The 14,808-nt window shown below is 37.1% G+C and overlaps 1 protein-coding gene across 3 annotated transcripts in view; it reads right to left on the bottom strand.

Moving 5' to 3' along the window:
- Positions 1–1,686: 1,686 nt before the first annotated feature.
- The window catches only part of kaznb (kazrin, periplakin interacting protein b), a 334,246-nt gene continuing 321,124 nt past the window's right edge, over positions 1,687–14,808 (bottom strand). For 2 of the 3 annotated variants that reach the window (XM_017692866.2, XM_017692867.2), the window contains 7 exons: positions 10,320–10,519; positions 9,408–9,526; positions 7,874–8,105; positions 5,880–5,981; positions 4,957–5,123; positions 4,364–4,475; positions 1,687–3,237 (listed from right to left, as the gene is read on the bottom strand). In XM_017692866.2, the coding sequence (XP_017548355.1) occupies positions 3,079–3,237; positions 4,364–4,475; positions 4,957–5,123; positions 5,880–5,981; positions 7,874–8,105; positions 9,408–9,526; positions 10,320–10,519 (1,091 nt within the window). In that variant the 3' untranslated portion in view covers positions 1,687–3,078. Of the gene's footprint in view, positions 3,238–4,363; positions 4,476–4,956; positions 5,124–5,879; positions 5,982–7,873; positions 8,106–9,407; positions 9,527–10,319; positions 10,520–14,808 lie in introns of those variants that run through there. The other variant, XR_005129279.1, reaches the window with a different exon arrangement.

Genomic DNA, 14,808 nt, shown 5'->3' with positions numbered 1-14,808 from the left:
TGTTCTGTGCCAAAAATGCTCCAAAGCTGATTTTTAAAAAAATATTTTAGATGCATCAGCATTCATCAATGTCATAAAGAAAACCAGTTCCTAATAGGGCATGACACCAACTGCTGCATGACAACACCAGAGGCCTATGGACTCATCTGTATGCTACAAGATTTACATTGAATTACTACTTAGGCTGAATCCTTGTTATTAAGTAAATGTGTTACAGTAACAGCTTAGCTAAATACATTTTCAGCCATACTGCACCACAGACAAGTGGCATCTTTTTTATGCAAGGTTAATCATATGTACACTGCGATTTTAACACGTCAACATTTGACAGCATTAACTATTTTTATAGTTATATATAGCAAAAAGAACACATTTTGACAGAGTTGCCTAAAATAAGCAATGAGTAAATTGTGAAATTGATGTAAAGTCTGAAGAGTGAGATGTTGCCACCCAGTTTTGCAGCCTTTTAAGTTGAAAGATCAGTTTTCATTTGACCTGACCTGAGGCTCTTATTGAAGGGTGTGTGCTTACTCTACTCCACATTCATCTGGATTTCAGTAGCGGAATTTTACAAAAACCTAGTGCAAGACAAAGTGTTATCTTATGTTAAAAAATTTCTTTCATTTCACATGGGAATGCTAGCTGTGCCTATTTGGGTGCCTTGTTTTTATTGCTAATTTTTTTACACTTAAAAAAAAATAAAAAATTATTAAATTTATGAAAAAAGATTTTTTTTCATATTTATTTATTTATCTATTTTGAAATGTACACTCTCAGGACAAATCAGATGTATTTTGGTCATGTTGTTAAGCTAATGTTAGCATGGTTGAAAATTCTTCACTGTTGCTTTCAATCTGGATATTTTTGATTAGGTGCAACATATTCCAGCTCCTTAGCATAGCATATCTTAGCTTTGAAACATTGTGCAGTAAATCTCAACAGCAATCTAATCTTTCCCAGCATTCTGTAAAGCTAGTTCAACCATGAGTTTGTTTGGGTGTGGGAAATGGGATCCTAGGTCTGTTTAAATGAACATTTGGGTTGTATTTTTCTGCTTTTTCCTTATGCTAATGATGCAAAGGTATGGCAAGTGACCACACACATATGCTACCCTGGGAACACTTCATTACTGATTGTAGGTAATTTACTAATTTTCTTTATTCCCTGTGTGTTTTTTCCACCACTGGGCACATATTGACCAACTGGGTTCTATTGAAGTCACAGTGAAATATGTCTTTTTAAACAAGTGAGGTGTTAAAATGAACTGCATGCATGATAAGACATGATAAAGCCTTAACAGTAGTACAATAAAAAAAAGCAAAAATGTCACTTTCTTTGTGTTCTGCGTTCATTTTTTGTACAATGTATGGACTTCAGTGTACATTGAAGTAACAGATTGGATTGTGTTTTTTTCTTCTTTTAAAGTGAAGAGAGATGATCAGATTGTTTAACACTGTAAAAAAGATCTTACATGTGAAATTACCTTAAGTCTCGTCAATACATAAAATGTTTGTAAAAATGTTTTAAGATTATTCTATTCATTTGTAGACTTGTTTATATATATATATATATATATATACATATATAGTCATATATATTGTTTTTTAAAAAAGCAAAATGATCTACCAATGGAATCAGACCACTGGATTAGACAAATTTACTTAAACAAGTAAACATGACTAGAAATAGATTCAATAATAGTATTGTTTTTATTCTTACAACCATCTCATAATCACAAATATTAGATATACTAACTAGATTTAAGACATTTTCACATTCCATGTTGTTTTGCAGTGAAACCACCATCTCACATACTTGTTCATCATGTAATATGTTATTTTAACCCAGTCAAGTGTACACAATACAGAACAGTACAGTGGGTTCATAATTAATGCTAGCGAAAGGACATTGGAGCATCTGATTTTAATTCCATCTGGATCTGACCTCGGGTCAGAATGAGCTTATGTGAGTGGCAATATGTTAATTACTATCAAAGTATATGATTTTTTAAATATATATGTATACTTATATATATAGAGCATCTGTTCCTTCTCTTGGTGAAATATACATAAAACCTTTAATGGAGAATTTACACTTTACACATTATAATCCCTTCTAAGCACATTTGGTGCTTTAAAAATGTGTAAAAAGTGAAAAATAATAAAATCAATAAACAAACCACAATCTGAGCAGGAAAGTGTTTCACAAAGCAGAATTCCTAAGTTTCCAAATGAAAGGCTTACTCTGCCTTCTAATTTCTATCTGATGCATTTATTAGCATATGGTCAGTTACCACAGATACAAAATTCAACATATCTCCCTACACATAGGAAAACCAGTTGACTTGAAACATACTTTGAACAGAGGCCAGTGGGTAGTAGCTGAAGTCCATAATGAAATGTTTTTGTGAAACATGTTTTATAGAACATGCTCACGAATCCTTCAGTCAAACATATTTGTAAATTAAACTGTAAATCTGTATGATTTGTTGATAGATATGGGACTAATTTTCCAGAGCTAGCTTAATGAATCAGTCTATCAGTTAATGTGATTGAGCAGGCAAATAACCAAACTGTGCTGAGTTCTGGTCTTCCAGGACTTCATGACCCCTACCACAAGGAAAGTAAAACTAACTGGAGTTGCTAGTCCAGCGGCGAAACGTTTCATAAAACTTTATAAAACTGCTATGGAAAGACTTTCATTTAGTCTATATCATAACACTGGTATTGTTATAGTTTCCAATTTGCATTACTATATATATATATATAGTTTTCTGTTATTTTCTGAGTAGTGGGAAACATGATGAATGTCTGGTATGTCTGGTAACTGTGCATTTGAGACTCAGCAGATAGAGCTTAGGTTTGAAAAATGTCAAGTCTGTCCAATTAAAAAAGAGCCTTTTTGGCTTTTGAATCAAAATTTTCAGCTTATTGAGAAATCTTGTTTTGTGAAAAAACCTTAGATGTCCTCACGGATTTTGTTTATGGTCACCAAATCTTAGATCCAAAACGATGACCTGAACATATTCTTTCAGGGAAGTGCCATTTGTTTCATTTATTTCCTCAGGTTTCTCTGCTCCTAGACATTAGTGATCTCTATGCTGGAGTAGCCGTGCATGGGGCTGCCCTTTGACCTTGGAAGGGCCTTGATGCGCTCCTCTCTGGGCAAGGACCCACAGTTACCATGGAAACCAAGGTCCCGTCCACCTGGGATTTTGGGGTTGAATCTCAAGGGGCTCTGAAGGGAAGTGGACAGTAAATTCATCCAGTTATGCATCACCAGTAACTGCTGTTCAAATGATTTTTATCACTTGTCATGTTAATAATTTTGGTAATTTTTTATACAAAAATAATTTATATAATATAGTGTACATTGTGCGATTATAACTGACTACCCCATGGGAGAACGTTACTGATAGAAGCCTGGCTCAGGTAATCAGGAAATGGGCTATTGTTAGCACGTTTTGCACTGTGTACATATTATGTGTGGATATCACCCACTATCACTGCCTTCCCACCAAATACTGCCATTACAGATTTTACTATTAGCATGTTTACTGCTGCTTGTCCACTCACACCAGAGACATGCGTTAAGCACTGGTGTGCATGCACGAGTCAGTAGCATGCATGTATGTCAGAAATTGCTTTGTGGTGGCCGTATCCCCAGCGCTAATACCGAAACTGCTCTTAAGTTTCAATATTGGCACAAATACTGATACAGTATCAGTATCAGTATAGCATTAGTATTTACAATAATAACAAACTGAGACATTTCTCATTTCTTTGAGATATATTGTGGATTTACATTATTTAAATTGCAGAGTGCTGCTTAAAGTTAAGCCATAACACCTCATTACCATTTTTCTCATTTCTGTTGAGTCTTGATTACCACTTATATATAAGATATTCTGGATACTAATTCTATTATAACATCATTCTGGATATTTATTTTATAATAGCATCATTCATTTTACTCTAATATTCATTATACCTTTATTCTTTAATCTTATACAGTTATTTAGAATCAAATGCAGTTAGTTCTGTTAATCATTAACAAATTTATTAATGTCTCAGTATTTCTCCTTTATTTCCCCTAATTATATTCCTATTTTGCATATTTTGAAAACTCCAGCAACTCTTTACATTGTGCTAAAATTTCATGATCAACTGAACAGTAGAAATGGTTCAAATTACTTCCATTAAATTTTGTTTTTTCTTTCTTCTGTACCACAATATGAGTTTTCGCACTGACCGTGACAGTTTGCAAGCTGTAAAGTTGCAAAGATTGTAAACACTGATTCCAAACTTGTGAATAGTATTGTGTTTTATTCATATGTTGTGTATGGGTGTCTTTAAGCCTTTACCTTGCCTGATCTGGGCCTGAGAGTGACCCGCTCTTCAGCATAGCGACAGCTGGAGGCTGGTGAGTGTGTGGGCGTTCCTTCCTTACGGTTATACTCCTGATTCTGATTGGTCCTGTGGAGAGGGAACATCCAGATTCTTTCAGAAACCACATTAGCAAGTCTATTTGAGCTGACTTAACAATTGGACAGTTGCTCATAAAACATGCTTTATGTTTTGTTTTTTGTTTTTTTGTATTTTATTTCATTTTATTGTACTTTATTATTTTTTTTATTTTATTCACTACATGTAAATGTCTGTCTGATACTGTGCACTGTGAACTCCTGTAACCAAAGCTAAATTCTTTGTATGTAAGCATACCTGGCCAATAAAGCTTGATTCTGACACTGATTCTAATGTATTTGTGGAGTATAAGCTTCCATTACTTGTTGTCCACACTAACCTCATGCATACTCCAGTGTAAGTAAAGACTTTAGACAATGAATGTGTTTTGGCTGACGGGCTACATTTGTAGAATCAGTGGGTTAATAATGACTGTTTGTTGTTATCACAGACAGCAGTGTATTATACTTTGTGTTAGCAGATGTACACTGACCTTGCCGGGTTCAGCAGTACCTTCATCTCCTCATACAGATGCCGGTGGATCATATGTTTGTTGTTGGGGATCTCCAAGGCTTTGGCCATGCTTTCTGCACTGAAGGACGGATCCAATACCATCACAGCTCCATGGACCCCACTGTTCTGGAGGCTGTCAGCATATTCCTGTAAAGTGGAAGGGATTCAACATTCAACGCAAATGTGCACAATACAAATTCCTACCACATAGGGGGTTAGCAGAGGGGTACCTAGATGAAATAGCTTTATTGTGCTGAACCTATCCTTCAGTTCTGATTTATTTTAAATAACTACTATGAATTATTCAGAAATACCCATAAATGACTCAGTAACTACTATAAATTATTCAGTACATACTATGAATTTTTCAGTAACTACCATGAATTATCCAATAAAGTTGTTTTACTCATAGTATATATATTTTTGGCCACATTCAACATTTTAATATTTTATTGTTATTAAAATATTAACATTAATATTATTTTAACATTTAAATGTTGTATCAAAGCTCCAACATCACAAAATAATGTAGAATTTAGCATACTAGTAAGATCTCACTGCTTCTGCCCCCAAAGTAAACATCATTTCATAGTAAGCTGAAGGTTTGTGCCTCATGACGCCAAAGATGCATTGAGTCAAACATCTGCACTGTGAGAGGAGGAGAGAGTTAAATTATCACAGCCAGACACTTTTAAGCATTTGTGTTTCTTTTTATCATGCATTTGATTCATAGTGTGCACCATGCAGTGATCAGCATGTGTGCTACTGAGAGCAGAAGAAAAGGCAGAAGAAAACAAAAGATTTCACCCATGGCCTGAGTCAGAAAATATACAAAAGTCAGGGACTGACAATCTCTTTGGCGTTTGTTCAGTGCGAAAACAGAGAATAAACAAGTATTCGCACCTTTAGGTCGATGTCTCTGACCCATTTAATGACCCTCTGGCTGGTCCACACCACAGGGTCCACATCCTGCTGCTCACACTGAACACGCCGGCTGTGCAGAACCTTAAGAGAAAAAGATTAGGAGATTAGATCATTATATGTATGACTAAACTGTCCTATTGGTCTGTCTCAGAGGCTAGGAGGAGACACAGTGGAGCATGATGGCCATCATGGGAAAAGAAACCTAGTTGCACCTGTTAGAGCACCTACTAAACTTACACTTTAATATCAATGCAAACACATATACACACATGCAGACCATCATCACAATCACTAGTGATCACTCGATCTTGGGTGATGGTCTTCCTGAGGGATCCTTTTGGTGGTCTTGACATGACTGATGAGGCCATTCACCACAAACTTTACAGGAATGGACATAAGTGTTAATAATTGATGCATTTTTTTATCATGTTTGGTCTTTGGGCCTGTTCAAACTGTTCATCCAAATGCCTTTATCCTGAACTACGGACCCCCAGTTCTTGATGTCTACATGGATCTTTTGGTGATTGATCTTTGCATCATTTCTTCTCATCTTAACTGATGTTTAATGATGGTGGCAATATAGCTGATGTTCCATGATAACAGTTGCTTGTCCTGATTTGCAGGATTTTCTGAAGGCATCTCAGGTGGTGTGCTTCCAGGGATCTACTGGGGAGATTTCTTCAGACAAAATAAGAAGTCGACTCGAGTGGACTCATGCAATTACTTTCCCAGTGATGGACAGGAAGGAAATATCTCTGCAGTTAACCTGGTCTGCCTTTGTCCTTCTTTCTTAAATATTATAACATGTTAAGACATGCATGTGCTACAGGAGATCAGTTCTACCCACAATGAGATTATCAGCTGGAATCCCATCAGTGTTAGCAAGTTTGTAGCTCTTCATCTTCAAGATAGCAACCCTGACACCCAGGGGCTGTCTCTCTTGCGTTCATTGGTCCTATTCTGTATTATATCAAGTGTGTACTTGTATACAGCTAAACAATAAAGTTGAACAAAAAGCCATCTGAACTTGAACTAGGTGGATCTGCCATGTCCTCCTGTTTGTGCTTTTGAGAAATCTGGTAAAGAACCATTACGCTAATGGTTGTTGTATAACTGTAGGTCTTCTCCAACATCACTGGCTCAGGGCTGCTGCCAATGCTGACTCACTTTTGAATGGTGTAAGAAGTTTGAAAACCCAATCTAATCTAATGCCAAAGGCTTCTGCCAAAAAAACAACAATATTATTTATTTATGGATTTATTATTATTTATTTATGAATATATTCATTCAAATATGAATGCAGTTTGTAATGAATATTTCTTCTGGTACCAATTATTCAGTTTTATTAATGTAAGCTGAATCTTTAGAGATTCGAGAGTTTACTTTTCTTTTTAAAAAGGGGAATATGGTCGATCAAAATAGTTCAAAACTGCTGCATAATTCAATTATTGAGATTTAGCTCAAAGTGATTTGATGTTAGATGGTACATTGTAAAGAAACTTACTAACTAGTAATTAACTAGCAAAATAGTGTTAAATCTGAAAAATATGTTTTGTCTTACAACAACATATCTCGCTGCCATGAATTGATTTTAAAAATCAAAATCAATTAAAAAAGGTTTTGGACAAAACATTTTCTTAAAACAATGGCAAAAAATGCCTCAGGCAGTGTATTCATTATTGTTTCATGTAATAACTTTTGTGTGAGTATCTTTCCAAATCCAAGAGTCCACTGACTGAGTGTAACATCCACTGCCTGTGTGCCAGGTCATGACTGAGATCTCCCAAGGTTCTGTTATCAACAGGTCTTAAAAATGAAAACCGTCTGGAAAAGACAATTTAATACAATACATTCTCACATATACTCACACACACACACACACACACACACATGCAATCTTGATATGAAATTCAATGCATCACTCTCCTCTCTCTCAGACTGTGAGTGAACAGACACTGGAGGCTGCTGTTCACCTCTTTATCGAAGCTGAGCATCTGCAGCAGCTGTATTCCTGATTGCAGGCTGGTTATGTGGAACTTGTTGTTGATGTTGAAGATGGTCTCTAGGTCCCGTCGGGTGAGGGATCCCAAAACCCGGCCGTCCACAAGCTGGTTCTGGAACAACTGCGAATACTGAGGCAGGCCAAGGTCACTCAGCCATGTCTTACACACCCACTGATGATCCATGTCTGCTGCTTTGGACAGCCTGAGGAAGAACAAACCCTTATATAGACTGTATAATATTGAGAATGAAGTGCAAAAAGATGGGACTGGAACATGTTGCATCATCTTTCATTTAAACAACATATAGTAATTTTTTGGGAGTGAAGACACCAGTTGGCCCAGTTTTAAGAGCAAAGTGTTTTGCCATAGCCGTCTACATTGTCGCAACCATATTGTTCCTTGTCAAATTTGTCATGTTTTACACATATTTACTCTTGAGCCCAGAGACGTCAACGGCATTTATAGAAGTTGCTGGCATATTTATACTCTGTGCATAGTATAGTCTTAACTTGCATTGAGTATGCAGGGACAAACAGTGTTCATTCACAGTGATTTGTCAAACTACTCCCGAGCAATAATGAAATAATGAAGCATACTGGTCATTAATGCAGTGTCAACTGAGGGACAGAGGTTTTTCAAAGATTATTTACTGGCAGAGTGGTGAGCTTTGACCCATCCTTGCTCAAAAAGGACTAGGGGCCTTTCCTGGATGCTGCTTTTATACCTAAGCATGATTACATCACATTTTTAAGAATTTTCTGAGCATTTCACAATGTTCCTTGTCTTCAATTCCCCCTATGCCTTTTTTTTTTACCCGATTTTCTCCCCAATTTAGTCATCTCCATTTCCACCCGCTAGTTAGGACTCCCCCAATCACACAATACTACCAACACTAGGAGGGTGAAGGCTAGCACAGGCTTCCTCCAAAACCTGTGAAACCAGCCACAGCCTTTTTTCGAACTGCTGCTCATGCAAAGTCACAGGACTGCCGAACGCGCTCGGAGGAAAGCACCAACCGTCTGATCTGTTATCTCAGCTAACAGATGTCTGTACTGACTAGCATCACGCTAAGTGATTGGAGGAGAAGGGGGGCCATCCTACCCACCCAGAGAGAGTGAGTCCAGTTGTGCTGGCTACGGGTGGCTGTGGCATCACCAGGGATCGAACTCGCGATCTCCTTGTGATAGGCCAACGCGTAAACAGTTGCGTCGATCGGGAGCCCACCTCTGTCCCTTTTTGAAATGTGTTACAGGCATCAGTTTCAGAATGAGTGTATATTTACAAAAAACAAAGAAGTTGATAAAATAAAAAAAGAAATAGCTTGTCTTTGTACTGGTTCAATGTCAAAGTGGATTTACAAATCACTGCTTTCTGTTTTTATTTGCATTTCACATACTGTCCCATCTTTCTTGAATAGATAATTACAGAATATTGTTTATTTTATTAACTTTTTTAAACTTGTTTAATTTGCTATTTGTTGGCTTGGTCTATGTTTGCGTGTTACCCTGCTCCGTTTTCTGCCTCTCTATAATCCTCAATGGCCAGTCTGAGTTTCCGGCGGTGCATCGGGCTGGTGATTCCCAATCCCACCTCCAGATCCTCATCTGTCAACCCCAGCAGGACCTGCAGCAGGAAGTTACCAACACTGAGCTCAAAATAATGCAGAAACCACACAAACTCATCTACAATTCTGCTGCTCTGTTTTAATCAGCTACAGCAAATATTCACACCCAGGAACAAATGAGACTATTAAACTGAAAGGTGAGGTTTTAAGCTAATCACTATGGGTCTGATGGTCTGCATGTAGGTCCACACTTCAACTCCTCATTGTCATATTTATATAACTTACATAATAGTTTCTTAGAGGTTACTGAATAATTAATAATAAGTACTGAACGGTCTTAATTGGGCTGTATTCTAAATTTCAGCTTTTAAATAAAAAAAATTAGTAACCATGCAAACTTGAGTTTACTGAACTTGTGATATCAGGTTAACAGAAGAACGCTATTATTTTTAGGTAAATGAACTAAACATTCCAGGTTAAACTGGTTACTTACTTTAAATAAATTTAAATTTATTTAAATGCAAAATTTTTACAGTGCATGTACATGTGCTCAAGATTGGTGGACTTTTATATACATGGATTGGAGAGTAAGAGTTATGTTTTGAAACTTTAACAATATTTACGAACGTTTTTAAAAAAATAAAATAAAATTAAAAAAGCAACAATGGTTTGGTTTTCCAAAGCCCTCTAAGATTAATAACTGAATACCAGACTAGCAGTTTAAGGGGTTAAGGCTGTCAGCTTGCAATTTAGAGGCGGAAGCATTACACAGAACCCAAAGAGTCACCAAAAATTGTTATTAGTAATAATGTGGTTCTGTTGGCAACCTTAACAGCCACTCCAGTGCCATACCTTTCCACTCTTCACATTCTCAGAGCAGGCCCGGATGTACATGGGCATTGCCATGACAACCTCAAGCCAGGCCTGGACGGTTCCAGCCTTCCACAGTGATATGGGCCTGGTGCGGGTGATCTCGGCCTGCTGCAGCCGCTCCAGCTGCTCCTCGCCATCTGACAGGCTGGGCTGCGTCAGGCTTGACAGGCTGTCCGAGTCTGGAGTGGTCAGGAGGAGGGAGGGTTTAAAGGTGGGTTTCAGGGTTCAGATAGATCGAGAGTGAAAACAGAACCTCATCTGTTCTGCATAAGCATGTAAAAATGCATTGGTGTATCAAACTGAAGGTAAAGATTCAACTGCGCCATGAAATAATCATGTAAATCATCATAATAACATTCAATAAAGTACAGGCTTTTTGGGCAAAATAATATTCTACAGTTTAAGTTTTTTCTAACTTGGTATATTGCTTTATTATCTTTATCCCACTACTATATAAACAGTTCCTGTAGTCTTATTTGTGCATTCAAGGCCTGATGTACTAAGTCTTTTTCTTAGTACAAATCGGATACATTCTGCCTGCATGTTATGTACATGGTGTACAAGCCTGGAGCAAAGTGTATGGCTTATGTGTATGGTAAAACGCAAAATACAGTTCTATTACTTATTCCACTAAAGTTTAAGTTTGAGCTACTTCCTGAGGCCAGTTTTTTGCATAGAATTTCATCCACCCAGAGAAGACTTATGAAGCAAAAGTTGCCATGTTAAAACATTTTCGGGGAACATGGTCACATGGTTTTGGTGAGAGATAGACAACAGAGATCTGAGGCCCATTCTGAGGCCAATTGCAGGACATTTAAGACATTTCAACAAACTTACCAACAATACTTTACCCCTTTAATGATTACAGTAAACTTGTAGCCATCTGTGTGACTGCCAAGGTCTTGTGATTATCATAATATGCATTTTCTAAGGTTGAGTTTCAAAATTTAGGATAAATAATTCTGCACAGTCTGCTGCTGTTGCCCTGGGAGACAGTGGAGGGATAAAGTGGATGATGCACAGAAATGGGAAAGGTATTGCCCCACAGACTGAAAAGGCAGGTACCTCTATATGATGTTTCCTCCGCTGTTTAAAAGCACCAACAATGGCGACACAGTGGTTAGATGGAGGCACAAGCCTCAAAAATGTTTGCCCTCAGAAAAAAAAAATTCTCTTGGTCCTCTACAGAGAACATAAGGCACATTTTATATATATATATATATATATATATATATATATATATATATATATATATATATATCCATCCATCCATCCATTTTCCAAGCCGCTTCTCCGTCAGGGTCGCGGGGGGAAGCTGGAGCCTATCCCAGCAGTCTTCGGGCGGAAGGCAGGACACACCCTGGACAGGTCGCCAGTCCATCGCAGGGCATATATATATATATATATATATATATATATATATATATATATATTCCAATATGTTACACTCAAGAAATTTAATATTGTGCACTAAATTTGATGAAAAATGCCATATTGTTCCCTGTAGAGGATGTGTAATAATTTTCAAAATCAATAAAACAAGCACTTTGGCCAGGAATATTCAAATTTTTGCATATGACGGTTTATGAGAAGACTTGACAAAATGTGCCATGATGTGGATGCAATATGCATGTGCAGTTCATGTTATCATTTTATTACCCGCAGTAACTCTTCATCACTAAACCTTCCTTTTCTGTTTAATCTCCAGCTTGTTTTCTGCTCCATTATTTCACTACCTCCTTTAAACCCTGTGCTTAAGAAGTTAGCAGTTGGTGGGTGGGGCTATAAGGGATAAGCTGCAGTGTATCGAGGAAAATTGTGTGCTGTGCCTTCACTCGTACTTACATCTGAACCCTCTGTGTTTTTTAACATCATTCTGAATTTTATGAAAACAAACAGAATTGAATCATCATGAAATCCGAGATTTCAGTAGGTACTGATTCTTAAAGAATTGCCCTGAATCAAGTCATTACCGGGTCAGAGGTTTACACCACTAGATAATTGACTTGACTTATGATTCTTCAAGAGATGATTCAATGCATCGAAGCATCTCAATTGTCACTACAATTTCACCAGATTCAATTACTTTTGGATTAATTTTGAATTATTTTAAAAAATACATCATAATTATTTATACAGCATAATCTATGTTGTATTCATTTCATTACACATTCTATTTACACAGTGCTGAATTATAGACAATAAAAAAACACCCAAGATATTTGAAAATAATTTTTGAGAAAAATTTTGTCTGAAGAATAAGCATAGTCTTCTAAGTGTAACTGATTCTAACATTCCAAAATCGATGAAGTTGAATCACTGCCTAAAGATTGATGTAGTTTGCACCCTGCAAAAGCTATTAGAAATCATGGCTGTTCCTGTAGAGTTTGGGCTTCAGAACGTCAGATGGTTTGAGTCATCTGGCATTAGAGACATAACAAAAGGGAGGAAGTGAGTCATGCTGTAATTTCAGAGGGAATCACAGCGTGCCGTGGCCGACAGTGAGGGCAGTTAATGGCGGCCCTAATTCACCACAGATACACTCTATGGCTCATAACCACTTCCACATGTGTTATAGCCTCAACCCTGACCACTTCCCCTGCCCACTTCCCCTTTCTGCACTTTCATTCTGAACATGACTCACATCACTTTGGAAAGCCATTTTAGCCTTCTTCACAGTTTCTAGAGATCAGAAATTCAATTTTCCCAAGTAAGGATTACATTTTGACATGCTTGCAATTGTTACCCGGGCAAGATAAAGCCTTATTTTTACATGGTAGAGCTAAATACTTGTAATGACTCATTTTCACTAGTAAATCAATTTAAACATGTTTTAATTATAGTGTCAACAGGTTGAAGTGTGATATCAAGATATCATGGATTATACCAATGCACATTCTGTCTCATGACCCTGATTAACAACTGTGAATGGAGGCCAAGGAAAATGTCAGCTTTTCTCTCTTTTCTCCTCTGCAGCTACATTAAAGGTGTGAATTACACTGGGGATTTGAGGGGGGTGGGCAAAGGTCAACCCTCTCTTTTAGACTAACTTAGTAAAGAAAGTAAAATATGCTCCCTCATACCATAGTAGTGTGTTGACTTTCCAGTTTTTGTTGGCTTGTGTGTTCCTTGAATAGATGACCCTGGCTATTCTGTATCTTTAGTTGGCAAACATATCATCAAACATACCATTATGTTATCAGCTACCTCTGGCGGAAGTAGTGGCCAATCCTGGTCTTGGAGAGATTAGATCCAACACACCTGGCTCTGATATTCATTACCTCAATCAGGTGTGTTTCATCGTACTTGTATCTGAACTGTAACCTGAAAAGATTTTGACCACATGCATTTACCCTGGTAGTCAGGTGTTATGCAGTATGTGTTATATTCAAATCAGCTCCAAAATAGCAACCAGGCACTGTTCCTCATTTTTCCTGTTGTATTAAAAAGAGATGGTTACATTATATTCTATTATCCATTTTCTTACACCAGCTTTACACCAACATTTTAAAAAATATTGCTGTTTGTGATAAGTATCCTTTAATATTGGTTTTTAGGGTCAAAGACCATGTCCGCTAAAGCTGCATTGTTGCTAGACAGTGAATGAAATGAAATTATTGAATGTGGCTTGGAGAAACAGATGCACTTACACTTGTACGCTTGTGACACCTCCTGAGATAGTTTGAGCACTTAAATGTAAAACATTTAAAATGCACCGTAGGTGCATTTTTGTGTAGATAATTTCTATCTGAATACATTTCTGACACTCAAGATGCATTAAATGATCAGATGCAAACAGGGTCTTAAAATAAAATTGGATCTAAACTCTACAACGTGGTAGATTTCCAGGACAAGGATCGGGCAAACCTGATGAAGTTGTAGTACAGAAAAGGACAGTGCAGACCTGCGCCATCTGCTGGCTACAATAAAAACATTTTACTTTGAATTTTGCCATTAGGAAATTGCACCATGCCCAAAGAAAAACAGATCAAAAACACTGAAAGCTAGAACATACGAGAATGTACAGAAGCTATGAATATCCTGCTGAAAAAAATCTAAGAGACCATTAAAACTTTCTGCTGGGTCCTTGTGTTGTCCAATAGTGAGCAGTGGAATTTTGTGTTTTCCTGATGGGTTGGCATTGCAGTGTAAAGGATTCTAATAGTTTAAGAGCTATTCCGGGACTGATTCCAGATGCATTTCGTGACCTCCTAATGGGATCTAAAGATGTCCTACTGGACACTAGCGGTCTCTAATAATAATCACTGAGCCAATTCCCATTAGAACAGCAAAACCAAAAGGAGATTTAATAACAGTGATTCTAATAATCTTTTTTTCAATGGGAATATAGGTTTTGTTCCAACAACAATGCATGTCTGAAAATTATGAGGTTGTTAAGTACAACATGCTACAAGCTACACTATATTGCCAAAAGTATTCACTCACCCATTCAAATCATTGAATTCAG

This window comes from Pygocentrus nattereri, chromosome 21 (genome assembly GCF_015220715.1).
Source record: "Pygocentrus nattereri isolate fPygNat1 chromosome 21, fPygNat1.pri, whole genome shotgun sequence".
Lineage (NCBI taxonomy): Eukaryota > Metazoa > Chordata > Actinopteri > Characiformes > Serrasalmidae > Pygocentrus > Pygocentrus nattereri.
Note: the sequence above shows the minus strand (reverse complement) of the source record. Positions and strands in the feature narration are given on the sequence as shown.